This window comes from Balaenoptera borealis (assembly GCF_965194805.1).
Source record: "Balaenoptera borealis genome assembly, chromosome: 20".
In the NCBI taxonomy this organism is placed as follows: Eukaryota; Metazoa; Chordata; class Mammalia; order Artiodactyla; family Balaenopteridae; genus Balaenoptera; species Balaenoptera borealis.
In genome coordinates, this window is record NC_138879.1 from 17,672,204 (window position 1) to 17,698,901 (window position 26,698).

A 26,698-nucleotide genomic window follows, 5' to 3' on the forward strand; every position below is an offset into this window, starting at 1 on the left:
CAGAGGGCAGAAGTGGAAGTTATCTTAATTGTGAGTGATGTGACTTACAGGAAATCCAGACTTGGGAAAAATAATTCGTGTTTCTAAAAGTGGTGTCATTTAAGAGGGTCTTTTCGCATACGCTGACTCACTGAATCAGTATTTATATTTCATAGATGAATGTAAATCCAAAGAAATCATTTAGCCCTCAGCCTTTGGATTTTGTTCTTAATTATCAGCTGCATCCTGGTGTGATCCCAGGAAGCGTTAGAGGAGGAAGGGGCCATGGTAGTGTGGATACATTTGGGAAATCCATCAGTAAGATTTAGTTCCCTGATTTCTAGCACCTTTTGGAGATGGTGACTTTTTTTCCAGCCCAAATTTGGAGGCAAAGATACCAGAATATGGACCTGTGTAGAGTGAAACAGCCCAGCCCCTTCTTGTTCGTTAGCTCCAGCTGGAGGAGGACGTGGGACTTCTCATGCTCGTGTCCTGGGTCATCTGAGGTATGACAAGGGAAATCACTGTCCCAGCAGCAAGCTTGGTTTATAGTACTATTACTTTGATCAGCCCATGAGGGCTCCCCTTAAAAATCAGGACCTTCATTCTTGTGTTTCTGTTTTTCAAGTCTAGTATTTTCTTTTAAGGAGTTTATCACTTGGGTTAAGGATTAATCTGTTCTGACCTTGTCTTGAGATAAGAGTCCAAAGAAACTGGAATCAGGTTGAGAATAACCTGACTCCTCAGTCTCTGTAAAGCTACCATTTCAGCAAAGCAGCAAACAGACCAGGCCTCACTGGGGAAAACTGATGTTTTAATAACAGCTGCTGAGTGCTGACCATAGAAACAAGATGTGTATGCTTAGGGAAGAGGCAGCGCTAGTAGGTTAATCCACAGCAGCCACCCTCATCATGCTACTTAGTTTCAACCCTTTTGGCTTAAAACGTACATCAGTTTCCAGCATTGCTGCCCAAGTGAGGTTTGATCATATCCTATTTGCCTGAGCCCTGGATTAAGGCAAAATGAGAAGGGAAGTGCTTTGCGTAGGATCCACAGCTGGGGAGTATGGAGTAAGGGGAGGCAATCCTGGGAGGGTAGGGAAACAGAAACAAAGCACACTTAATGGCCAAACGACGTCTTGATTTCTCTGAATATATTAAAAAACAGTGTTTCAAATAAGCTGTTTCACCCCACTCCCCTATCTCTGTCTCAGGGGTCTCTAGATAATCCTAAATAGCAGCTGAGCAATAGTTGCCACCAGGGAGCCAGAGGATAAGTGCAATTTTCATTTCCCCTTGGGATCAAATCCAGCTGAGCAGATGGCCCAGATGTACAGGATTGGCTTGAAGGGCCAGGCAGAGACCATCTGCAGTGCCACCCATGTAGCTGGGCACTGGCTGAGAATTAGCCAGACAGTCCCATGGTCCTGAAGGCTGCCATGTGGCTACCTTGGGCTTTAGAGCAGGCATTGTTCTTTCCTTATCTATCTACTATTAATGTTTAGAAACATTGAAAAAATAAAATCACCATAGTGAATAAGCTAGAAACAACTGCAATAGTCAAGAAAAAGCATTCTTTATTTTTTCCCCCATGGTTTATTTCACAACTGTGGTTAGAGGGACAACTTTTCTGTTCCCAGCTAGTCCAGACCCAGTGGGATTGTTCTGAGGTGCAGAATTTGCATTGGCTCGGAAGCTGTGAGGCTAACTAGCTAGAGCCCAGGAAAACAGCACACTTTAGTTACTGCTCTGGAAGCCTAGGGCAGGGGACCTAGGTAAGAGGGAAGGCCTAGATAAGGAACAAGGGCCTCTGGTCTCTGAAAGTGGGTTACTCCATTCCTTCTTCTTTTTGGAAATGGAGCACTTTGCTCCTTTTTCTGTGAAGCCCTGTAGCTGCCCAGAGTATTTACATGCAGACCGGTATTTTCCCCATTGGGTATTTGGTCCCCTTCTTTTGTCTTTTTCCTCCTGGTGAATGGCATCAGTATCTGTCCAGTTAGAGGGTGGGCCCCTGTGCCATGTTTATAGTCTGCCTATGTCCACCCCCACCTCACCCCTGCCAATCCTGGGACGTCTGTGACCAATGTTTTTCTCCTTCCTCATTCCCCTCTGGTAGTATCACCTAATTCCAGCACTCTGTTATCTAGGACCACTTAAGTAAGGGTAGCCTGAATTGACTTGAGAGAATTGAACCGAGCTAAGAACGAGAGAGAGCTCCCTAAGAAAGGAGGCTTTGTATTTACACGATGCCCTTTCCCTGGCCCTCAGGCCTCTAACCTGCCTCATAGCACTATTTCTGAGGGCAGTTAAAGTGCTGGCTGTAAACAGGACCTCCTTTCTTTCTCGGGCTTCTCGGGAAAGAGACTGATGTGGGCCTCTTGTTACTGAGCAAGTGATTTGGAGTGGTTCTTGCATTGGAACCAGAAATTCCCCCCGGCTCCAGTTGCATTTGACAACAGAGAGGGGTCCCTTTGATGACAGCGCTGAAAGGCTAGGAGGATGAGGCAGTGGGATGAACTCTGCAGATTGGCAAAAGATGGGGCAGGAAGGAGGGAAGGCCATCTGAAAAGGCTTGTAAGAGTCATACTTCTTAAACTGGGCTTAAACTTAAAGCTGGCGTGGGAAGGACCTGGAGCAATTGCTTTTCCCTTTATGCTCTCTGTCTCTGATGTTGCTTTGGATGCCAGATGTTGACGTAAGTGTGCTTGATTCTCTGTACTTCAGCAGTCAAGCAGGGCAGGTATGAGAGAATAAAGCAGAACCTGGAGATCCAAAGTCAAAATGACAGGATCTTTAAGGCATTTCAGGCACCTCTTTTGAGCCATTTAAGTTTTCCCCCTGATTTATCTTTGAACTTGAATAAGTGGCTTCTAAGCTTCCTATGGTGACCTTTATAACCTTCCGTAATCCTCAGCCCCTATGTTGCCAATGCCTTGCGTGGTTTAGTTTCTTCTCAAAAAACGTCCTTCGTAGACTTCACAGAAGAATGGGTCTGCTTTTGAGAAAATGTGGGCTGGGCACAGCTGACTTCCTTTTATCACTAACATTGGCTTTACAAGTGAGTGTCCTGTCACAGACGGCTTGTGTTGAGTATTCTAGCTGGATGGGAGGATTCATTAGAAGTAGAAGGTCCAGCCCTTGTTCTCTGGAGCAGGAAGAAGAGTTGGAAGTAAAGAGGGGATGGGATTAACTTTTGGGGTCTGAGCTAAACCCTTTTTGTACAATTTGTCTTGGAATGAGTTGACTTCTGGCCACCTTGGAGAGAGAAAGTGGCCAAGTGTGTTTGATTCAGTTTTTTTGAAACACCTAGGACTTGGAAAGGACCTTGGCTTCTAAAAGATAGCCACCCAATGTTTCACCTCACCTGATGGAGTTGTTACTCCCAGTCCCAAGGATAGACAGTTGGAGGGGTGAGTTCTTCGTGTTGAGCTTTAGAAGCTACTTCTCCTTGGTCTTCGGTTAAGGAGGAAGACTTCTGAGCCTTAGCTTCCTGGAGAGTTGGCTCTGGGACTAAGCTGGTCCTCGGCCCAAGTTCTGAAGGTACTTGGAGTTCTCTGACACCTTCCAGAGTAAAAGTACTGGCTGGCTTGCTCACTTTGGGGCAGGGGCTTTTGCCTTCTGGAAGGAAGCCACCCAGAGGTCTGTGGACTAAAAGGCATGGTGGGTTCTCAGGGGCTGTGGGGCAGAGTTTTTCTGTCTGAGTTTCTGTTAAAGCCAGGAGGCCAGATTCCTCAGATGGGGCTCCAGTTACCTCCCAAAGACATATATCGATGTCTGCCATGGTCCCCTTTATTTTATTTCCTTCTGGATCTGTGACTTCCCATTGACATAGCTCTGCCATCCTGCTCCCCATACTGCTTGCTCTGTGGGGACTGACTTTGGGTTGGTCCATGTCTGGAGCGTCTGGCTGGGGGGAGAGTCCTTCTGACCTTGTGCCTTCCCAAGGACAGACCGTCTCTCGCTCTCTGTTGACTTTTACTTCTTCTGAAAAGTGTTCTTCAGTCCCTCCAGATCCTGCCTTTTGCAGGAACGTCTCTCCTTGCCCTTGAGATTCTCTCTCCACCTCTTGTTCCAGTCCCCCTTTCTCTGCTGCTCGACTCACCTCCCAAGGGCAGATTTCTGTTTTCTTATCAGGGGGAGCCTCTTCTGCTTCCCATGGACACACTTCTGCTACTCTGGCCCCCACGCTGCCTGCTGCCTGGGAACTTTCTTTGCTTCTGTCAGAAGCTTGTGGGGCTGGTTGTGGAGACAGACCCCCACAATCTTGACTCTCCTGGGGACACACAGCCTCCTGTTTCCCATCTGCACTCTCTGACTTTGCCTGAACGGCCACAGCTTTGTGCTCTGGTTTTTCTGGGGCTTTCTCCTTCTCCTCTTGAGGCTCCCCTTCTCCATCCTGTCTCGACACCCCTTCCTCAGGGATTCTTTCGGTCACCCCCCAGGGACAGGTCTCAGCTTTGGCGCCGCTGTCAGGTTTGGGAGCATCCGTGGCAGGAGCATCCCACGGGCAGACCTCGGCGTGCCTGCCCCCAGCGCTGAGCAGTGTCTGAGCACCGGCTTTAGGTTGGTCAGGGCAGTGACTGTCTGGGTGGGAGAAAGAGCCCGCCGGGGCCGTGCTCTCCTGTGGACAGATAGGTCGTAGCTCATTGCTTGCTTTTTCCCCATCTTCAGCAGTGACTTCTGCTTTCTCTGCTTGTTCTGGGAAGGAGCCCATCTTTGGGTCTTGTGTCAGGTCCCCTTTCTGTGCTGCTTCATCACTCACGTCCAAGGCGTGCCCCTCTGCCACTCTGCTACTCCCGCTGCTGGACAAGTCTGAGACCTCGGGGGCCTGAGCGGAGGGTGTCCTCAAGTCCTTCTCCCAAGGACACAGAGCTTCCTGCTCTTGACTCAGTTTTGTCTCCCATTTTGATATGTCTTCTCCCAGGGAGGTGAGTCTCCCCTTTTCTAGAGTTTTCTCCCTCTGCCCCATGGAATCAGTCTCCATCTCTTGTTCCGATTCCTTCCCGGGGGCTCCTTCATCCACCTCCCAGGGACAGATCTTGGCTTTTTCACTGGTAGGCGCTCCCTCTGCTTCCCAGGGACACACCTCAGCTGGCCTGCACCCCGCACGGTCCAATACCTGGAGCCCAGCTTTTGGTCTGTTGGTGCCCAGGGTGTCGGAATGCCGAGAGCAGCCCCCTGGATCCAAGCTCTCCCAGGGGCAGGCCACCTCCCGCTCCCGGGCCTGCCTCTCTGGCTTCTTTGGAGCAGTAACAGCTCTCTCTCCAGGTCCAAAATCTGCAGAAGCCCTTCCTGTATCATTTGGAAATTGCCTAATGGCCTCACTTCCCAAAGCCCTTTTCTCCCCTGCTCCAGCACTCACCTCCCAGGGACAGATCTCTGCCTTCTCAGCAGGCAGGATTTCCTCCGCGTCCCAGGGACAGATCTCAGCAGTTTTGCTTCCCATACTGCCTGACATCTGGAAAGTGGCTTTGGGTCTATCTGTGTCTCGAGGACCAGGTTGTGGGGAGAAGCTGCCAGGGTCCACCCTCTCCCAGGGACAGACTGCTTCCTGCTTTTGCATCTGTCCCTCAGGCTTTTCCCAAGTTGTGCTATCTTTGATTCCTGATGTTCCAGGCGTCTTCTCCTTGTCCTTTTGAGATTCTCCTTTTGGTGCCTGTCCCGATGTCCAGTCCTCTGTTGTTCTTTCATTCACCTCCCAGGGACAGATTTCTGCCTTGGCAGGTGTTGCTTCCTTTGCCTCTGACCTGAGATCTTCCCGTGGACATACCTGCGCTGCTCTGCTTCCTCCCTTGCTGAGGAGTTGGCCACCAGCTTTGGATGAGGAGTTTTCTAGATGTGGGCTGGAGTGCCCAGGGGTTGTGCTCTCCCAGGGACACACTGACTCCTGCTGTTGACTAAATTTCTGCACTGCTTTCCCAGTTTGTTCTGATGTCTCTCCAAAGCTCCCTTTTCTGGAGGTTTTTCCCTTTTCCTGGAGAGATTCTCCACCTGTCCTCTGACTCATCATTTCCTTCCCTACTACCTCCTCACACCGCTCCCAGGGACAAATCTCTGCTTTCCCGATAGCAGGAGCATCTCCCGCCTCCCATGGACACACCTCAGCGATGCTACTGCCCAAACTCCCCGAGCGCCCGGGGGTTCCCGGGGCCTGAGTAGAGACTGCTGAGGGGCCCCGGAAGTCTGTCCTTTCCCACTGACAAAGAGATTCCAACCCTTCGCCCAGTTTCTGTTCTTCCAAGAAGATTGCTTTCTTGGGAATTTTCTGCTTTGCCTGGGGGAGCTTCTTTACTCCCTCCTGGGACGGCTTCTCATTCTCTCCTCCTTCACTGGCCTCCCAGGGACAGAGCTCTGCCTTGGTGATGTCAGGTGTACAAGCTCCTGGGCCAGCGGCTTCCCACGGTCGTGTCTCTACCTCTCTAGGCTCCACACTGCCCACTGTCTCAGACCTGCCCTTGGTTCTGTCAGAGTCCTGAGGGGCTGACCGAGGGGACAGACCCCCAGGATCGGCACTCTCCCAGGGACACACTGCCTCCTGTCCCCTGACCAGCCTCTCTGGCTTTTTCTGAGCAATGGCAACCACATCTTTGGGTTCTGATTTTTCTGAGGCTTTCCCCCTCTCATCTTGGGAGGCATCTAGATCTTGCCTCAGTGCCTCCTCCTCGGGGACTCCACTCACCTCCCAGGGGCAGATTTCGGCCTTGTTGCTACTGTCAGGCTGACACGTTTCTGACTCGGTGACTTCCCAGGGGCATACATCTGTCACCCTCTGGTCAGCACTGCCCAGGGGCTGGAGGCCAGCTTTGGGCAGTTCCCGCCACCCCCCAGGGGCTGCTTTTGCTTGCTTAACATTTTTGTCCCTAACTGTGCCCTGCCTGACTGGCCTCAGTGTGGTAGGCCCTGTTTTACCTGCTCTCGCAACCTTCCCCTCCCCTAGACCCTGGGATGGCCTCCTGCCTCTGTCTTCTTGTTCCCTGCTGCCCTCCTGGTGACAGACTTGGAGCATTCTGCTTGTGTGAGCGTTCTGTTGGTTCTGGAGGGACTCCTCGTCATCACAGGGGGCAAGCGCGGCCTGCTTACTCACCGCCTTGGGCCGGCCTGACCTGGGAGATCTGGGACATGCCCTCACACCCTCTCCCAAAGCTCGGCCCTTCTCCTCCTTCTCAGGACTCCCTTCCCCGCTCTCTTTCTCTCTGTATGTGCTCCGAGAACGGGTCAGAGCTTTGATAGCCAGTCCCAGACTACGCATGGAACCCTGCTGAACAGGGGTCTTGAGGCTGTGGGATTTAGAGAAGACCTTGGGCCTGTCCTCATCCTCATCAGCTTCCCCCTGGAGACACCTGTCCTCTGTGTCCATCCCGTTCTCCCCAGGCCCCCTCTTCTCTACTGCTATAGAGAGGGCCCTCCAGAGCCTGGCCCGACCTGGGGCGGGAGAGTGGTTGCCTCGCTCTGGCCCCGAGGGGACTTGCTGAGCCACATTTTCTTTCTTCGATGGCAGTTCTGCATTCTCCCAGGGGCAGATGTAGGTGAGTAGGCTGGGGCTTTGTGGGGGTACTGGGATGGGTGCCAGGGCAGGGGCGGGAGCTGGCAGCAGGGCCAGAGATAAGGTGGAGGTGGGAGACAGCATCCCCGGCTCCCCCAGGCCCACCCCGGACGTGGCCATGATGGGTGTGGAGATCTGGTGCTGGATGGGCCGGTGGGGCAGCCTTCTCACGGCCTCCTCGTGCAGCTTTCTGGAGGCGTGGGAGCTGTCCACGCTGCTCCTCTTGGCCGGGGAAGGTGGGGCCGACAGGGGAGTCGCTCGAGCTCGCTCCAGCCTCCAGGCCGAGGGCCTCCGCGCTGGGCTGGCCAGGGCGGCCTCTGCCTTCCTTCTCTCCTCCCGCTCCCTCGCCCGCTGGTAGGTCTCCTCCAGGTAGGCCTGGCTGGCCTCGAGCAGGGCCTTTTCCCTGGAGCCAGCCACGACGCTCAGCGACTTGTGCAGCGAGGCGGGCCGGGCGCAGGGCAGCCGCTCTCCCACCGTCAGATTGTGGGCGCTGGCCGACCTGAAGCTCAGCGCGGGCGGCGCTGCCGCCGACTCGCGGCTCTCGGATTGCGGGCCCTTCCTGGCCAGCTTCCTCCGCAGCAGCGAGTCGAGCAGAGGCGGGTGCTGCTCCCCGCGGGGATCGCGGTCCTGCTCGCAGGTGCTGCGGGACTTGCGCAGAGCCGGCGGCGCGGCGGGCTCCCGGAGGCTGGCGCTGAGCAGCCTGGCGCTGAGCAGCCGGCGGCGGGAGGAGCCCCCGGGCAGGCTGCGGCGGGCCGGGGAGCCCGAGTCCCGGGAGTGCTGGCGGGTCAGGGCGTCGGGGAACTCGGCCAGGTACCTCATGAAGGAGCGGCCCAGGCCCTGGCGCCAGCTGCCTCGCTTCTTGCGCAGGTGCGGGTTGTTAGCGGCCATTTCCTTGGTCTTGTGGACCTCGAGCTGGGCGTAGAGCTTCTTCAGCTCGTCCTGGGGGCGGGGGGACCGGGGGAGCAGAGCTGGCGGTGAGAGCCAAGCTCTCCATCCCCCTGGCGGCGCTGCTCTGCCCCTCACCCCTTGCTCAGACCATTTTCTCTGGGGGAATCTCTCTCCCACCAAGCTGTGTCCCTTCCCAGCTTTTAAAACTCAGAATTCACCTCTCCGTCCTGCAGGGCCAACAACCTAGTTCCCGAGCCCGACCCGCTCAGCTCCGAGGCCTCAGCGCACCACTGCCTTCTCTGGGCACTGTGGTCTGGTGGGACGTCTCCAGCTTGGGGGGCAGGAAACCTGGGTTTGAGGCTGCTGACCCATCATGTGCCTCCAGGCTATTTTCTTGCCCTCTCTGAGCCTCTGCTTCAATAAAGTAAGGAAAACTGGCTGCCTAGTGTTCACTTTCTTAAGAGGATTATATGAGATTGGTGGTGGGACCCGTGGGCGTGAAAACTGCCATATTCAGGTGTAAGTGACGGAATGGGGCTTTGAAAGTCTTTTGTACTTCGGATCTCTCCCCGCAGCCAGCATAGGGGAGGTACGTGGGCTCCCCATACTGGAGGGTCAAGGATGGTGTCTCTGTGGCAGCGTGCCTCCACTCTTTGGCCTGCCTGCTGGATTGGGGTCTCAGTTCAGCCTATCCCCAGGGGGCAGGCGGCAGGGCAGGCAGAGCTCAGAGGATGAGGAGGATACGGAGGAAAGAGAGACAAAGGCAGTTGAGACAAGGAAGGAACTGAGGGATGTAAACAAGTCAGTTGTGGAGGGGGCCCCAGGGGAGGTGGAGGGATGGACAAAATGGCTTCCTGGGACTGTTCCCACATGCAGGTTCTACAAGACAATGGGCTTTACCGCCAGGTCTCTTTATATCCTACCCTCTGAGCCTCTCATTAGGGTTTCTGTGACTATAATGATATTCTTAAGCAGAAAAATACGGTAAGGATGCTCTCCTGATGTAAGACTCAGGAAGAACTTCCTTTCTCTAACACTGCTGGGTCCAGGGAAAGGGGATCCTGCTGTGGAAATCCCTGGTAGCCACTCACTGCCTGAGTTACGCAGCCCCAATGGCCTTAGGGTCACTAACTGCCTGGTATGTTGGGGACTGAGGGGTTTCTTAGGCTGCCCGTCGTGGTGGCCCTGCTGAGTGGGAGTGGAGGACACAGGAGACAAAGGTGATTTGAGCTCCACTCATGGTTCTGCCTCTACCTTGCCAAGTGGGCCTCAGGAATCTGGGTTCTGGGGTTTTGGGGGGAGGGGGGGTCTATCCACTGTGTGGCCTCCTTCAAGTAGAGTCAGGGGAAGCAACTTAGGGCAATGGTGGAGAAGAGAGGGAGGCGGGTCTTAGAGGAAAAGCTATGGGGAGGAGAGGGGACCTGCGGTGGCACACAGCCCGGGTGGCAGGGCAGCTGTGCCCCCTGCCCAGTCCCTAAGTAGCATCAAGAGGAGGCGGGGAGGGCAGCACCTACCCGAATGTCTCCAGGGTCCAGGCTGTGCTCGCTCCAGGCTGAGGCGATGCTGCTGTTCAGGTAGGAGCCTGAGCGCTGCAGGTCCAGCTCATCCTCGTACACCTCATCCAAGATCTCCTCTCGGGGAGGAGCCCCCGGCTTCCGGATCTGGCCATGGTGGGCATGATCGGGAAAAAGACTCACCTTGGCCCCCTGCCCCGTGGCATATGTATTTACTCCATAAATCTTCACCCCCCCCCCCTCTGATTTGGAATTCTGGGGGTCCAAGGAGTATTGTTCCCTCTCCTTCCTGATTTTCTCTAGCTCAGAGACCAGGGGTCTCAATGCCCTGCCCCCACAATTCCTAGCCATGTCCTTTAACTTCCCCCCCCGCCACCTATCTTTCTGTAACTGCTTCTGAGTTGATTTTCAGAGTCTGCCAACCTTCCAGTTGTATTACAAGGACTCCCTTCAGCTCTAGCTCTTTTTTTTTTTTTTTAACTCCAAGTGTTTTTATTTTTATTTTTTAAATTATTTATTGATTTATTTATTGGCTGTGTTGGGTCTTCCTTGCTGCGTGTGGGCTTTCTCTAGTTGCGGAGAGCGGGTGCTACTCTTCATTGCAGTGCGTGGGCTTCTCAGAGCGCAATCTCAGTAGTTGTGGCACACGGGCTTAGTTGCTCCGCAGCATGTGGGATCCTCCGGGACCAGGGCTCAAACCCGTGTCTCCTGCATTGGCAGGTGGGTTCTTAACCACTGCGCCACCAGGAAAGTCCTGGCTCTAGCTCTTATTTCCCTTGCCCAGGTATTGGAGACGGAGATTCCTTCCGTGACTCCTAAGTGGGCTCCTTGCTTAGGGCCCAAATCCCTCAGGGCCCAGGGTGTCATTCTCACCCTGGCCTGGAGAGGGTGCTGTGGGCACAGCAGTACCACAGTGCCCCTGGCAAAGGGGCTGCGTCTGCCTCACATCGAGGCCAGGGGAAGACCTCACCTTAGGGATGAAGATCAGAGCCAGTGTGGCGGTGACTGTACTGTGGGTGTGAAAGAAGAAGAGGAGGAGCGTCCAGTCTGGGTGCAGGGAGGGAACCAGTACAAACCTGAGGGTGAGGTGGGAAGGGGATGGTTAGCTACAGGTGGGAGTGGCCTCTTTCACCTGTTTCAGTGGCTGTCCTCCCCAGGCCCCGCCCTGATCTCCTAGAGGTGCTCCGTGCAGTGAGGAGGGCACTCTTCCTTCTTCCTGCCCTCCCACCTCAGGGCTCACGTTAATCTCCACCTCTGAGAAGCCCTCCCAGACTACTCCAGCTTGCCTTCTCTGGCTGCTTATAGCACTTAACTCTGTTATGGACCACCCTGTGGGTTGATTCTACCTTTACCACAGGGCCAGATCCTTGTGGACACTCATAGCAGGCCTGCTGCAAGGACAGTTGGGGTGTGAGGGGGAAGAAGGCAGGGAGAATGGAGCCTGTATGTGGAGGAGAGTCGGGGGGGGGCGTGTGGAATGGGAGAGGAGTTAGGAGTGGAGCATGCTTCCTCTTCTCGGGTGTTGGGTGAGACATGGGTTACAGGAAGGGTGTCTGTGGGGTAGGGAGAGAAGCTACAGGTGGGGCCCTCCTCACCTTGCTGAGGCGTAGTAGGTGTTGCAAGGAGGGCTGTGGGATGGGGGTACCCTCACCTGGGAGAGGTGAGGAGTGGTGTTAGGGTGGGAGGCGTGGTGGGTAGGAGGGCCCGTCCTCACCTGGCTGCGTGGAAGGCAGCAGAAAGCAGCAGCTCATTGTGCAGGGCGATGCCCATGTACCGCGGCTCGTGGAAGGCTGAGGGAACAGCCCGGGCGGCGTAGTAGAGGAAGCTGCCCCAGCACAGGAGCAGCATCTCGGCTGTGGGGAGATGAGGAGGGCCGGGTACCACCTCAGCCGCCATGCACCCCTTTCTCTGCAGGCCGTGCTGGGGGGAGCCCAGTCCAGGGGTCCAGGTACAAGGCAGGAGGACCCCTGGAGGTACAGGGAGGGGGACCAGAGTGAGGCTGGGCTCAGTGGAAGCAGCTCACCCACAACCATGATGTAGTCCCAGCGGTCGTGGTGGCAGAGGTAGAAGTGGCGGCCTGTGTGGGTGTGGCCTCGCGCCACCAGGGACGTGTGCTGAACGCCTTGCTCCAGGACCCCCGCTGTCCATACCGCCAGGAAGCCCAGCACCAGCAGCAGAAGCAGCCCCAGACGCTGCAGCAGCCGCCCACTGCTCAGGTGGGGGCCCCGCTGGGCCGTTCGAGACAGAAACAGCTGGAGCACTCTGCAAGGGTTAGAGTGTGGCGGGTGGATGCAGGAGGGGAGATGCCGCTGGCCTTGGCTTCCCTTCCCTCCTCACATCCCTGTCCTCCCATCCCTTCCATGGTTCACCGCCTCCTCTTACCCCCAAAAAAGTTACACGGAGGGGAGGGCCATAGTGATGGGAGCAGGCCTTGGGGGCACAGAGGAGTAGAGCTGGTAGGGGTCTGGCTGTGAAGAACTTCATTCCGTAAATGAGCTGGGGTAGCCTGGAGTGAGCAGCGTGAGAGCAAGCTCTGCCCCAGACCCTACCTATAAAGCTTGAGTATAATAGTGCCGTAGACAATGGCAAAACCCAGCAGCCGGACCCAGCGGAGGGCGATGCAGCGGAATACACTGGGCTTGAAGTACAGGATGAAGACCTGGTGGGGAGGGGGCAAAAATAGTTGCTCTCCACTGCACTTCCACTGTGTGCCAGGCCCATGCTAAACACATTGCTGATCCTCCTAACCGCCTTGTCATAGAGGGCATCATCACCTCCATTCTGCAAAGGAGCAGCTTTGTTATCAGAGAGGTTAGGCAACTTGTCCTAAGTCACACAGCAGGTCATAGAGCTCCTTTTAAGCCTGGCTGTTTGGTTCCAGAGCTCACTAGACCAGCCTGTCATTTGTGGGTATGAATTAGAGGATATTGAGGTCTCTGAATCCCCCCAACAGGGCAGAGAGGAAGGATTCTGGGGCTTGGAGGGTACCAGGTTGGGACTATGGGGGATCCTGGGAGGTGGGGTCAACCTCTGGCCACAGACTCACAGGGAAGTAGAGCAGCAGGGATCCAAAAAGGATGGTTTCCAGCAGTACCACTCCAGATGCCCGGATCCTCTGTAAACACAGGAAAGAGAGAGGTATGTAAGCAGGGCAGCAAGAGGACAGAGCCTGGAGGATGGTACAGGAGGGTCTCAGGCCTGTTTGAGGGGTCACCCCAGGGCCCTGGGCTAAAGCTTCACCCTGTAACATTAGCTCTGCCCTCTCCATCCACAGCCACTCTCACCGCAGGCTCTTAGCTCCACTGGCACTAAGGCTGGCTAAGGCAAAGGTTTCATATAGCTCCTGCCACCCCAGGCCCATGCCCCTCCCAGTCCCAGCCTGGGCCTTGCTGCAGACCTGGGCTAGAATCAGAGGTTGCTGGAGCTAGAAGGGATCTCAGGCTTTCCTCCAAGCTTTGGGTCAGACTGCCTCCTTGTCTAGAAACTCGCTTCTCTGTCAGTTGACCGTCAACTTTGGCTCAAATGTCACGTTCTCCAGAAAGTCTTCCCACGCCATCTCAGGCAGGGTGACTGGGTCCCCTCTCTGAGCTGCCACAGCAACTGACACCTCTATCCTGGCCCCTGTTTTGCTGTGCTGTCATTTTATTTACATGTCTGAGGGGCCAGATCACTTCCCCTAGTGCCTACACAGTGTTTTGAATCAAGTCCAATGCCTTCATTGATCAGGTGAGGAAACAGGTCTAAGGTGGTGAGGTCACTTGCCTCATGTCACATAGTGAGTTAGATTAAGAATCAGGGCCAGAACCCATTTCTCTCAAGTTCTAGTCTTAGGTAGTCTCTGGTCTCCGGTCGATGCTAGAGACTCAGGATGGGTAGGACACGTGTGTAGAGGAGAGCTGTGGGGCCTCCCTTGCCTTGCTCTGGCGGCAGCGATGGGAGACCAGCATGCTCAGGAAGACGGCCAGCATGCAGCACGTCTGAGAGGCCAGCACCACTGCCCGCAGCGCGGGGGCTTCCTCCACCAGGCACGGCGTGGCGTCCAGGCAGCTGGAGCAGCCCTCAGCACATGGCTGGCACCGCAGCAGCCTCCCGGAGCTGCCTTGAGGGGACCCGAATTGCCCGGTAGGCTGGGCAGCACCCTCCTCCGAGCCTATAAAGAACAAGATGGGTGCAGGGAGAGGGGCATGGCTGGGACATCCTGAGACCCCCCAGCCTTCTCTCCCAATGGTCACCACAGCTCTCTCCCTGCCCTCTTATGGTCTGTGGCCCCTGGGGTAGCGTCAGGATGGGTAGGAATGAAGAAGTGGGTACTTTCAGGGGAAGGCAGGGTAACAGGAAGAGGTGATGCCAGGCTAGGACTCACTGCGAGGTCAGCTTGCATCAGACTGGCATGTTATAAGCTCATTCTCGGAAGGAACAGACACCCCCAAATTGGACCCTGCCTGCCTCTCCTGCTTCTCTCGACATTCTTCCCTTGCTCCATGAGTTTTCTCCCAGTGTCTCACCCCAACCTGCCTTTCTTCCCCAGATGCCCCCCTCCAATCAGCCCAGCCTGTAAAACACCTTCCTGGCCCTCCGCATAGTTACATACCCCCGGAGCTGCTTGCCCCATAGAAGCCAGGTCGGCAGCGGCAGAGGTAGTGGCCAAGGACAAAGCCCTGACTCTCCAGGGGGACACACTGTGGGGATGACAAACACAATCGGTATTTATATGAGGCTTTCCCTCCTGGGAAGAGACGGAGGGTGCATCTACCTTCCTATCCACGGCCCCTGGGTCTACACTGGGGAGCCCCACCAGAAAGCCACCCCAGCCCTTGGGAAGCCTTCCATTCCTGGAAACCCTACTCTGCCCCCACCACTGCCTCTCTTCTCAAAGAGACCTCCAAGCAAAGAGTATGGAGATGGATCACCCTTTTATTCAGACTGGCCCTGACAGGAGCCTCACAGGTGCCATTTCCCAGTGCCCAGCTGATGCTAGAGCAAGGCGCTGGGGAGGTGGAAGCAGGGAGAAATCTGAGCTCAACCACACCTGTGTGCCTACATCCTGCTTCAAGGGTCTCCATCAGCCTCCCTCTTTGGCACACAGGTGGGTTGAAAAGGCCCCCATGGAGGAGCAGCTTCCTCCATCAGGGCCATCTGGCTTTGGCGCAGGACTGCTCTCCCCAGCCCTAATGCCAGGCTAATGCCAGGCTGGTGGGATGCCAAGGCCAGCTCTTTATTCCACCTCCACCCATTGATGTTTGCCCAGCAGGGGACAGAGCAGACCTCAGAGCCAGGCAGGGAAGATGAGCCCGTGGATGAGGTCAGACCTGCTGTAGGGAGTGGCTGGGAACAGACAGCAGTGGGGCAAAGGAAGGAAGATTACATATGCAGCCCCTAGAAGGTGCTTCTGAAATCGTGGCCCAGCTTCCCCTCTTACTCAGACCACTGGAAAATGTTCTGTTCCTGCCATAGACAAATGCATACCCAGAGACACGAATGTGGCTGGGTTTAAAAGTGCACTGGACAATGGGAGTCCTTATCCATCCCTGGACTGATAGCTCCAAACACATGTGACCTGAAGAGCAACAGATGCCCAAACCCACCACACCTCCCAGCAGCCTGCAGGGCTCCCCTTGGCTTTGGTTCAGCTCAGGAACAAGCATGCAGTCAGTGTAACTGTGGAGTGGATTAGTTCACTGACCTGCCAGTTTCCCAGTACTGGGTTTGCAGGATTACCAACCATTGCTTTCCATTATCCAGATTCTCCTGCATCCACGGCTTTGATTTTGCCAGCATCTCGCCTGGGTTCCATCACCTTTACCAGTCCCAGAGCTCTTCAAGTTCCTTCTCTGGTTAGTCTCCTCCTACACCCCAACCAGCAATTCTACTTATTTCAACAAACACCCAACAGAACATCCTTTGTGGGTCAGAAGGAGCCCAGAGCTCTGTTGACATGGAGAATGTGGCTCAGGAGAAGGAAAGGGGACGATTAATAGAGGCTCAGGAGGCGGTCCTGGGAAGGGATCCTGGAGCACCCAGTACCAGAAGGGAGAGCAGACAGGGAGCACACTGAGAATGCAAAGGAATGAAGGTGGCTGTCTCGGGTGGGGGAAGGGGCTAGGCTGTATGTGTCCTCACTCTTAAAAAGCCTGGTATCTCATCTCTATCTATCTTATCAGTAGGAACTTCCCTGAAGCCCGGAGAGGCTGGTGTGCCTTTGTCAGCTGCTCCTGATGGCAGTGATGGGAAAGGGGAGGGAGGCAGGACACCAGCACCCCCACCCTCTGTATCCTTACCTGGGTGCTGTTGAGATCACACAGGTGTGTGTTAGAGTACCAGCCTGGGCCGCTGGCACACTGATTGATGTCCACACTCTGAAGATCTACGTCCATCTGCACCTGCCCCCTAGGGCAGTGAATTGGCAGTTAGGGGTACAGTGAAGGATGCCAAGGTGGACATGTGTTCTTGGACCCCAGACTATGAGGCAATGCAAGCTCTACAAACTTTAGCACAGTGGCTGCAGTGTGCCAGGAGAGAGGGCACACACGCACGCCATTTCTCCAGTGCTGTTAACCCTCGCTGTCTCTGCAACAATCCTCCTCCCCTTAGGTTCTTCCCTGCCCCCGCCCCCCATCCCTCAGGTTTTCAACATGCTAGCATTTCCTGATTTCTATCAATGGGAAAGGGAGGGGGCGAGACATATGGGAGCTGCAGCTCTGATGATCTGTCTGAAAGGGATATTCACACTTCCCCACAGCATGTATATACACACTCACACACACACATGCACGCAAAGCGCAGCTATTAACCACCCCCTCACTCTGCCCAAACCAGGTCTGAATTGATCACAGCAAAGGAGATATGGAATAGAGGGGCCCAGAGTCAGAGCTGCCTGGCCCAAGGGCTATCAACCCCTGCTCTGGGCTGAATGGGGAGAGAGCTGGCAAGGAGCCAGGCTGCCTGTGGCCAGGAGAGGAACTCTGCCGGGGACAACGAATGGGGACACAGAGCTGGGAAAACAAGGTCGATTGTTGAATGCTTTGCGGTACACTATCCATCTGCTCCCTCCTTCCCATCATGGCTCCCAATCACCTCTTTACTCCAGCTGAGGGAGGAAGTCAGTTATTTGAGGAGTATCATAGGCTATTGGGGTCAGGACTTGATATAAGAATATAGCCATTGGGAGTGGCCCTGGGGATCTGGCCAACCCCTGGACAGAAAAGGCAATGGTTCCAAGCCTCCCCCCAAGTGTTCTCCTTCCCTAGCAGAAGCCTCCTTTTACAGTTCTAGATTGCTAGGGAGCAGCGAATTTCACTCCCGAAGCGCCCATCTGACTCCTCTGAGAAGCCAGTGCATGGATTGTAACTGTCTCCCGCACCAAGCCCTCTCCTGCCTTGTACCCACTACTCAGACCTGGAGGCCAGGACCTATGCCCAGCTATGTCCACACATCTGTACACACACACGTGTATACCTACTTGTAAATGGAGTGATTTATATGTAGTACATACACACACCTGTATATGTTAACACACAGTTACAGATTCCCAGAGTCAACTGCAGATATACACAGCTGAATGCAAATACACACACCTGTGTCCCCCACACATGTGCATACCAAATGGCCTACGCACAGCTGGCTGGACTTGGGCCCCCCACCCCACAAATCCGCAATAGCATCAAATCCTGCACAAAACCCACTTACCTGATCTCCGGGCTGAGGTCTGGCTTGAGTCCATAGAAGGCGGCTGAGAGTGTGATAAGCCAGCCCGGACGGAGCCGGCCCTCCTGGCATTCCAGGAAGGGAAGAGACAGCCTCACGTGCTGCAAGTCCCCCACATATCCATCCCCCTGTGGCCACTTGGGGCTGCCAAGGCTCCCTAGGTCATTGGTCAGCACCCGCTTCTGCAGGTCAGGGGTGTCCAGGGCCCCGGTTGGGCTCTCCTTCCGCACCCTGCTCCCGGACAAGTCCTGAAGGATGGTCTCCTCCCCCATCCTGGTGGCCTGCAGGGCCAGCTGCAGGTGGCTGGCCCCCAGTGGAGGGTTAAAGGTCAGCAAAACCCGGTATGCCCTTGGGTCCCCCTCGGCCACGCTGCGGACCAGTGCCTGGTACCACTCCACATCCTCCTCCACACTGGACTCCCGGATGTCATTGGCTTGTAGCAGCATGTTGAGGAAATTGGCAGCCTGCGTAATGGTGCCCGCTGCCCTCCATAGGATTGGGGGGAGCCCTGGTCTGGCTCCTGCCCCATGGGCTTCATAGCGCTCACTGCAATTAGCCCCTGACAGCTGTTGGGCATCTCCAGAGTAGAGAAAAGCCAGGGCTGCCTCAGCCCCCTCCGGGGGCACCCACATGGGTACAGATCCTGGCTTGACTTGGGAGGACAGCGCGGGCAGAGAGCGGAGGAGCCTCGGACCCCCCAGAGCCCAGCCACAGAGGAAAGAGCAGCCCAGCAGCCCCCACACAGGAGGAGGCATGACCACTGCCCTGGTGCCCATCCTTGGGGCAGCTCTCAGGGACCCCGGGGTCCAGGCTGCCCGGGGTATTGGAGGCTCAGGAGATCCCAGGCAGAGGCTGGCCGCAGTCTGGGGCTGCCTGCTTGCACGCCTCCTATCCTTGCTTTCTCTCTTCCTCTCTTCCTCTCTCTCATGCTCACGCTGTCTTGCTTGTTTTTTTCTTCTCTTTCACGTCATCAGCTGGCTTCTGGATGTAGGCATGAGGGCTGTGTTCCCTGCTCTCTCAGTGTGGCCCCTCGTCGCAAACCCTTTTAATCCTGGCACACCACTCTTCCCTCCCCCTCTTATCCAATATCTAGGCTCCCTCCCCTCACTCCCCACCCTACATCAGATGCTCCAGGGAGAGACAGAAGGGACTAGTCGTTCTCTCTCTTCCTCCCTCCCCACCTCTGCCCTTTGCTCCATTAGGAGAGATGGGCAAATCCGGGATGGGGCGCCATAGCAACCGCAGATGAGCCTGTGCCCCTCTCTCCACCCCTCTGCTCCACTCAGCCTCCTGGCAGCAATTTCGACGGCCATGATAAAGGGCCAAGCTGCAGCTCCTGGCAATCTGCTCTAGCTGCCTGTACCCCCGACACCGTGCTGCTGAACTGGAATTTGAGATTGGGGTTGGCGAGGGGTGGGCAAGAGAGCCCAATAAGTATAGGGTTTTTGAAAAATATATATTTATTTATTTATCTGGCTGCGCCGGGTCTTAGCTGCGCCACGCAGCCTCTTAGTTGCGGCACGTGGGGTCAAATTCCCTGACCAGGGATTGAACCCAGGACCCCTGCATGGGGAGTGCGGAGTCTTAACCACTGGACCACCAGGGAAGTCCCAAGAGAGCCCAATAGAACCATAGTTGATATTTGTACAGACTGTGGCAGTTTACAAAGTGTTTTTCACGTGCGTTATCTCAATGACTCTTCCCCAACCCACCTATGCTGAATATTCTTATCCCCATTTCACAGATGCAGACAGTGAGGCTCAGAGACTCACCCAGGATCACATAGCTGCTTCATTTGAGTTGAGACTCAAACCCAGAGCTCTGATTCCCCTACAGTGCCCCATCAAACCCCCACCATCACTCTGTTATTCATCCTTAGAGACCTCAAGAAGACCTAACTATAGCCCGGAGAGGTGAAGGGACTTCCCTAGGACCACACTGTTGCTCTTGACAGAGCAGGAGCCTCCACCAGGTCTCCACCTCCCCAGCCAGGGAAGCCCGCCTTCTCCTGCATCACAGAGTTAACCACTGCCCAGAGTAAGGGGGTCATGGTGGGGAGGGGGGAAGAGAATGAACAGTTTTGCTTCTGCTTCTTCCACCTTCATTTTGTCATTCTAAGCCCTGTCTTCTTCCTTTCTTCATGAAAACCATGGCTAACCTCTCTTGCTCTTCCAGGTCTTCTTACCCCTCACATCCTTCCCTCTGTCGGACACAATAACTGGAAGACTCAGAGTTAGCACTGTCTGAGGCAGCCTCCTCGGATCCAGAAGGGTGTGGATTCTTGGAAGTCAGCCACGGAACAAGGCCCCTGCCTTCCTCTACCCTCCCTCTTCCACCACTTTCCCATCGCTGATCGCTCACCCAGTGATTTGGCCCCATGTGCATGTGCTATCTGTTAGTTTCTCCCCTTCTCACTTTGCCCCCATCCCCGCTTCTTAAACCTCTGATGTCCCAGATCTCTGAGTTTATGTAGGGAGGGCTGGGTGGTGATGGCTAAAAACTTCTCTTGCTTTACCGGTGGCCTCTGCAAACAACAGTTCTGCTTGGGAACCTTCACTGGGAACGTAAGGGGTGGAGGAAGAGATGGGGGCTAGAGGACAAACCTTCACAGAATCCCTAGGATGTCAGAACTAAGAGTGCCTATATCCCAGACCTTTCTCTAATAGAGAAGGAAACGAAAGCTAAAACCGAATGTCAGCTAAGTGACCTCCTCAAGGCCACAAAGCCAGCGAGTGGTCTGGGGTCAGACCTGTATCACACATCCACACATCCATTGCCTCTCTGATTCCTGTGTGCCAACAGAAAGAGGGATGGTAGGGGGTGGGGTGGGGTGAGCAAGTGCTCCGTTCCACGTTCTTGGTATTAGTACCGGTTACTGTTAGTCCAGGGCCAACGGAACACCTTGGGTGAAGACATAATAGTCAGTTGTTTTTTCCCCCAAGAAGCTTTTCATAATAATAACTAATGTTCGAATAGTGCTGTAGCATTTGCGTGTAAGTTTTCATTTAATCCCTACAACAGCTCTATCAAGGGGGGATTATTACTGACCTATTTTTACAAATGAAACACAGGTTCAAAGATGTTTAATTATTTGCTCTTGGTAATATGTCCAGGAAATGGCATGACTAGGACTCAAAACTAGATGGGAAGCTCTAGAGGGGCAGAGACCGTGCCTGTCTCATTCATCACTGAAGTCTAGCCCATTGCTGAATGACTGAGTGAACTCAAGACTGGTTTAGATTCTCTGAATTGTTCTTTGCAAACCTTTTAAACTAGGGTTCTACCACTGCAGGGACCACTTATATAGCCCTCAGGAAACAGGTATATGTAGACGTAAAACCTACCCAACAAACACACACAAATCCAGCTCATACAAAGATACACTTCCTTTGCTTGGAGCTTAATTTTCAATATTTTTTCCAGGAACTGGGCTATAGGTCTGGACATTTCAGGAAATGGAGAAAGGCAGCATTCCTTGCTCTGCCTTAGGAAGAGCCTGTGTGTGTCCCCCTGTGCCTCTGTGTGCTCAGGGCAGGTGGAGATACCCCAGGTGGCAGACATGGTCTGCCTCCCTCTGGGGCCAGGAAAGTAGCTGGACAGTAGAGGGCGCTGCGGAGCTTACAGACCTTGCATTCGTGCGGGTAACCTGTTCTGGAGCCAGAGTTTTCCAGAGACAGCCAGGGATCTTGGGTGGTCTTCTTAGGCCTCCGGTGTGCTATGGTCCTATAGCAATTTCTCTTCTTTTCTCCAGAAACCTAAGTAACACCTAAAAGGTATTGGAGAGAGGGTAGAAAATATAATCTTTGGAGTCAGAGTTGGTTTTGAATTCCACTTCACCTTTTTGAACTGTGTGACCTTAGGTAAGTAACTCTTCAGTTTTTTCATGGGCAAGGGAGGTTATTAATTCTGTTGTGCAGAATTAGAGATGAATTTGTATCAGGAGCTTCTTACAAGCATGGAACAACCATTCCATGCTTACGTATCAAGGGCCTACTCTGTGCCAGGCAGTCCTTGGCATTGGAGAGTCCATGATGGGCAAAAAGCAGACGAAGCCCCTGCCCTCACAGAGCTAACAGCTTAATAGGGAAGACAGACTTTAATCAAATAACCTCACAGATAGATAACAAATCACACCTGTGCAATGAAGTGCAACAAAGGAGTGGTCTTGGAGCTCAGTGAGGAGGAAGTACCCAGGCAGGGAGATTTCCCTGAGGTAGAGAGAAGTAAGTTTAATTTGAAGGATGAGTAGGAGTTTATGAAGCAAAAAGGGAGGGAAAAATCCTTTGAAGAAAAGGGAATCGCTTATGCAATGGCCATGTTTTTGAGCCTGACACAGGGCTAGTGGAACAGCAGGGCAGAGAAAACAAGGTGGAGCCTGGTGGGAGATGAGACCAGAGAGGTGGGGGTCTGATGACACAGGACCCCATAGGCCTCCTTAAGGAGTTTTGTCTTTAGCCTAAGAACAGTGGGAAACCATGAAGGGTTATAATCACAGGCTATTGGTGAATATTCATTTTAAAAGGTTCTCTCTGGGGACTTCCCTGGTGGTCCAGTGGCTAAGACTCCGTGCTCCCAATGCAGGGGCCCTGAGTTCGATCCCTGGTCGGGGAACTGGATCCCACATGCCACAACTAGGAGTTCACATGCCTGTGGCTAAGGATCCCACATGCTGCAACTAAGACCCGATGCAGCTAAATAAGTAAATTTTTTTTTTTAAAGTTCTCTCTGGCTGTAGAACTCATAGCAGACCCTGGATCATCTTCCCCTAAATGCACCTTCAGGTACTAAAGTTGCTAAGTTCTGCTGGCTGATCCTTCCTCCTTATCCTTTGCATCCCTCAACATCTCTTCATGGGAAGATTGCAATGGTTTCCTAACTGGTCTCCCTGCCTCCAGTCACACCTCCTCTACACAAGCTTGAACTTACTTGATCTTCACAACATGCCTGCAAGTAAGCAAAGCAGCAATCCTTATCCCTATTTTGCAGATGAGAAAACTGAGGTCTAGTGGTACTGTGGAACTGGCTCATACAGGTTTGTGAAAGCCAACTGTTAAAATTTCAGAAATTTTGGGACTTCCCTGGTGGTCCAGTGGTTAAGACTTTGCACTCCCACTGCAGGGGGCGTGGAATAAATTTTGCAAGCCAGTTGGTTTTTTTTTTTTTTTTTTTTGGCTTGAACCCTGGCCTTCAGCAGTGAGAGCATAGAGCCCTAACTACTGGACCACCAGGGAATTCCCTACAAGCCAGTTGCTAAACACAGCCAACTATTAAAAATTAAATTATACAAACATTAAATATATTAAAAACAAAGCTAATACATTCTCAAAACTCATCACTTCCTAATAATTTTACTGTTATTATTTACCTGTGCTCTTGAGGTTATTTGTGTTATTGTATCTGCTACATAATAGTATGAAACTACTGCATAATAGTATGCTCTGTGTTCAGTAAAGTCAAGATGGTAGATTGAAATCAGCCTTGGTGGGAAGATTTACACCATAGAAATCGGCAAGCGCTACAAATAGGGACTTGATTTATTGTTTTGTCGATAATCTAGATTTAAGAAAGTGATGAGAAAATGTAAATAATTCAGATTTTAAGTGAATGTGTTTTGTCTGTAGCCATTACATTCTGTATAGCACAAAACTTGAGGAAATATTCTTTCAGTATTTGAAAATTGTTTTCCTATTCAGCAAAGAAGTTGCTCCCATAATTGACAGGTAAGACGTCTTTGTTTATTCACTTTCCTCTTAACATTGATACAGAGGACATCAACCAACATCCATGTCGCGATTACATCCCCCGGTCAACTGAAACCACGGGTTGGCTACCCATACAGCAGTTGGGCAAAAAATCAGTGAAAGCATTCTGTGAGAATAAATTGGTTGTAAGGAATCTGCAAATGTACATTATTATTTGTAAATTCTGTGCTACACATCCTTATGTACCTATATATATGCATACATTCCCCTTTTCTCCCGACAGTCGGCTGTTCAACATTTATCAGCACAGCACTGGGTCTAGAACATGTTATTCATGTGTCACTCCATAAATATTCACTGTATGCCAAGGCGGTTGGCATACAGTTAGTCAATGAACAAACGACTTGGCCACGGTCACACATCGCAAGCGGCATAGGCGGGACCAGAGCCAAAGGTACTGTCCTCCCAAGGCCAGCAGCTCTCTTCCAGGACTAGACCAAGCTTTCCAGGGCCACCCCACCTTATCCGGAAGGGTGGCTTCGGTCTGAGAGCCCGGGAAGTGAAAAACCAGGGTCGGGGTACCGGACTAAAGGCTAGGCGAGAAGCAGCTCACGGCCAATAGCGGCCCAGGCCCCGCGTAACGTCACTCTTCGGAGAGGCCGGCGCGAGCACGCCCTGGGGAAGGGGCGTGGCCACCATCACCCGGAAGTGACGCATCGGGGGCGGTGCTCGGCGGCGCCGCGCAGGGTGGGCTCGCGCTGGGCTCCGCGCGCCCCCCGCCCCCTCTATGAGGCAGAGGCCGCGGCGGCCGTAGCACTGTCGTTCCGGGGGCCGCGGCGGGCGGGGCTCCGGAGGGGCCCGGCCTAGTCCCCACCCCAGCCCGGCTCCCAGCCGCCCGCCCTCCCTCCCTCTCCCCGATGCAGGGGGCCGAGCTCCGGGATGGTGAGGCGGCGGCGGCGGCCGCTTCGTACCGCGTCCTGAGCCGCCTGCTCGGCTATGGAGAGGCGGCCCCCGAGCCAGGCCCGCCGCCGCCGCCCCCGGGCCATGGCCCCGCGCCGCCACCCTTCCTCGCGCGGCCGGGCCCGCGGGGCTCCCGGCCGCCTCAGCTGATGGTGTTCCGCAACGTGGGTCGGCCGCCGGAGGAGGAGGACGCGGAGGCGGCCCGGGAGCCGGGACCCTCGGAACTGCTGTGTCCTCGGCACCGCTGTGCCCTGGACCCCAAGGCCCTGCCGCCGGGGTTGGCGCTCGAGCGGACCTGGGGCCCGGCGGCTGGACTAGAGGCGCAGTTGGCGGCTCTGGGGCTCGGGCAGCCTGCGGGGCCCGGGGTCAAGACGGTCGGCGGGGGTTGCTGCCCGTGCCCGTGCCCCCCGCAGCCGCCCCCTCCGCAGCCCCAGCCGCCTGCTGCCGCCCCGCAGGCCGGGGAGGACCCCACGGAAACGAGCGACGCGCTGCTGGTCCTGGAAGGCTTGGAGTCGGAGGCCGAGAGCCTGGAGACTAACAGCTGCTCGGAAGAGGAGCCCAGCAGCCCGGGCCGCGGAGGAGGAGGGGGCGGCCGGCTTCTGCTGCAGCCCCCGGGCCCTGAATTACCCCCGGTGCCCTTCCCGGTGCAGGACTTGGTCCCTCCAGGGCGCTTGAGTAGAGGGGAGCAGCAGCAAGCTCCCCCACCCCCGCCTCCTCCTGGGCCCCTCCGGCCGCTCGCGGGCCCTTCTCGGAAGAGCTCCCTCAAAATCCGCCTCAGTCGCCTCTTCCGCACGAAGAGCTGCAACGGTGGCTCCGGCGGTGGGGATGGGGCCGGCAAGAGGCCTTCCGGAGAGCTGGCTGCTTCAGCTGCGAGCCTGACAGACGTGGGAGGCTTTGCGGGCCGGGAACTGGACGCGGGGAGGTGAGACCGGCTGGGGGGCGGTGGGGCTGGCTGACAATTCCTCTTCTTGTTTCATGTCCCTTTTATTCTACTGCTAACACGATCCTGACAGTTCTTAAGATATGGTCTTCATAAGGAGGCGGAGACTTGGGGCGAAAGGTGGTGACATTGCCCATTAGGTCAGAGCTGATTGTGGGAGCAGCCTTCACTCTAAGAATTCACTCCCGCGGTGACACTTATCAGCTGGTTAGCCTCTCTCTAGTTGGGCGATGATTCCAAACCATCCCTCCCCCCACGCCCACCCTGGCCCAGCTTTTAAAGTTTTTCCAAGGTGTCTGTCTACCATTACCCCTGGCAGGGGGCTTGCTGGAAAGGTGTAGCCTTTGGGGCAAAACGTTGGTGTTGTGTTCGACCACCTTGCTTATTCTTTCTATGTACCAGCACCCCCTTCACACTCAGGTGTGCAGATGATGTGACAGACCTGTGTAGTTGTAGGCCAGCAGTCAGTTGGGCATCTCTGTTCAAAGTTTTAATGTTTTCTTGGTTGGTTTCTTAGATATACTTGGTATCTCAAGCCTGTATGCTGACCACTGTGAGAATAGAAAATAGCCTTGCTCTCAAACCCACATGAGAAGTCTAAGTATGAGATATACTCATGTACATTAGTACATGAGTTCTAGGCCAATTGATGAAAATTCCAAACTTAAACATTTTTTCCCTGCATTTCTGAAGGGTGGACGGCTCTCTGACATCCAGTGTTAGATTTGTACATTGGTTTAGAAAAGCTGTCAACTTTTGTGTCAATGAAATGAGACTTCCCTTGTGGTAACTGCCATTGTGGTTTGCACTGTTGAGTGGGTTCTTAGAAAGATTGGAATTGGTTTTGGTGCAGCTCATGTGATGGATTCATGAGATGCACTGGTAGCCACAACCCAAGGCTGAAAAACAGGTAAACAGATAAATTGAGAACGACTGTTCACCAGAATCATGTGGGGAGCTTTGGGAAAAGATCAGAGGGCCAAGAATTTGAATTTTTAAAAAGCTCCCTAGTCGGTCCTAAGGTGTGATCTGGACTGGAAACCACTCATCCTTTCAAAGGAACTTGTACTTCAAGAGGAAAGTGTGGGGTCAGTTTTTTTGTTTGTTTGTTTTTTTGTTTTTGCCATGTGGCACGGGGGAGTCTCAGTTCCCTGACCAGGGATGGAACCTGTGCCCCCTGCAGTGGAAGCGCAGAGTCCTAACCGCTGGACCTCCAGGGAATTCCCTTGGTCAGTTTGACTTTGTTGCCTTTTCTGAACAGCTGGGCCAGGGGCTTATCTTGGGGATCAGACCAAACCCAGAGATCCTGAGGAAATCAGTAGGTTGATGCGTGTTGCCCCTTCAGGTAGATGTATGTTTCCACATTTGCCTCCCAATGAACTCACGCTGGGAGCTCAGGTCCGGAAAAGTGTGGCTGCGGAAGCAGCTTTTTTGTGGTAGGCTCTGCATTCGATGCTCCACGTAACCAG

At 54.2% G+C, this 26,698-nt stretch overlaps 2 protein-coding genes across 4 annotated transcripts in view; one reads left to right on the plus strand and one right to left on the minus strand.

Annotated features, from left to right (window-relative positions):
• Nucleotides 1–179: 179 nt before the first annotated feature.
• On the minus strand, nucleotides 180–22,437 carry GPR179 (G protein-coupled receptor 179). Its single transcript, XM_082373538.1, has 11 exons — nucleotides 17,610–22,437; nucleotides 16,202–16,310; nucleotides 14,515–14,602; nucleotides 13,838–14,073; nucleotides 12,970–13,038; nucleotides 12,473–12,582; nucleotides 11,947–12,185; nucleotides 11,638–11,776; nucleotides 10,894–10,999; nucleotides 9,924–10,070; nucleotides 180–8,460 (listed from the first exon to the last, which is right to left on the minus strand). The coding sequence occupies exons 1-11, from the start codon at nucleotides 18,401–18,403 to the stop codon at nucleotides 3,355–3,357; spliced, it is 7,143 nt and encodes a 2,380-aa protein (XP_082229664.1). The 5' UTR covers nucleotides 18,404–22,437; the 3' UTR covers nucleotides 180–3,354.
• A 1,628-nt stretch (nucleotides 22,438–24,065) lies between these two features.
• SOCS7 (suppressor of cytokine signaling 7) overlaps nucleotides 24,066–26,698 on the plus strand; it is a 33,604-nt gene continuing 30,971 nt past the window's right edge. For all 3 annotated transcript variants that reach the window (XM_082373477.1, XM_082373478.1, XM_082373479.1), the window contains exon 1: nucleotides 24,066–25,211. In XM_082373477.1, coding sequence (XP_082229603.1) covers nucleotides 24,247–25,211 — 965 coding nt within the window. In that variant the 5' untranslated portion in view covers nucleotides 24,066–24,246. The remainder of the gene's footprint in view (nucleotides 25,212–26,698) is intronic.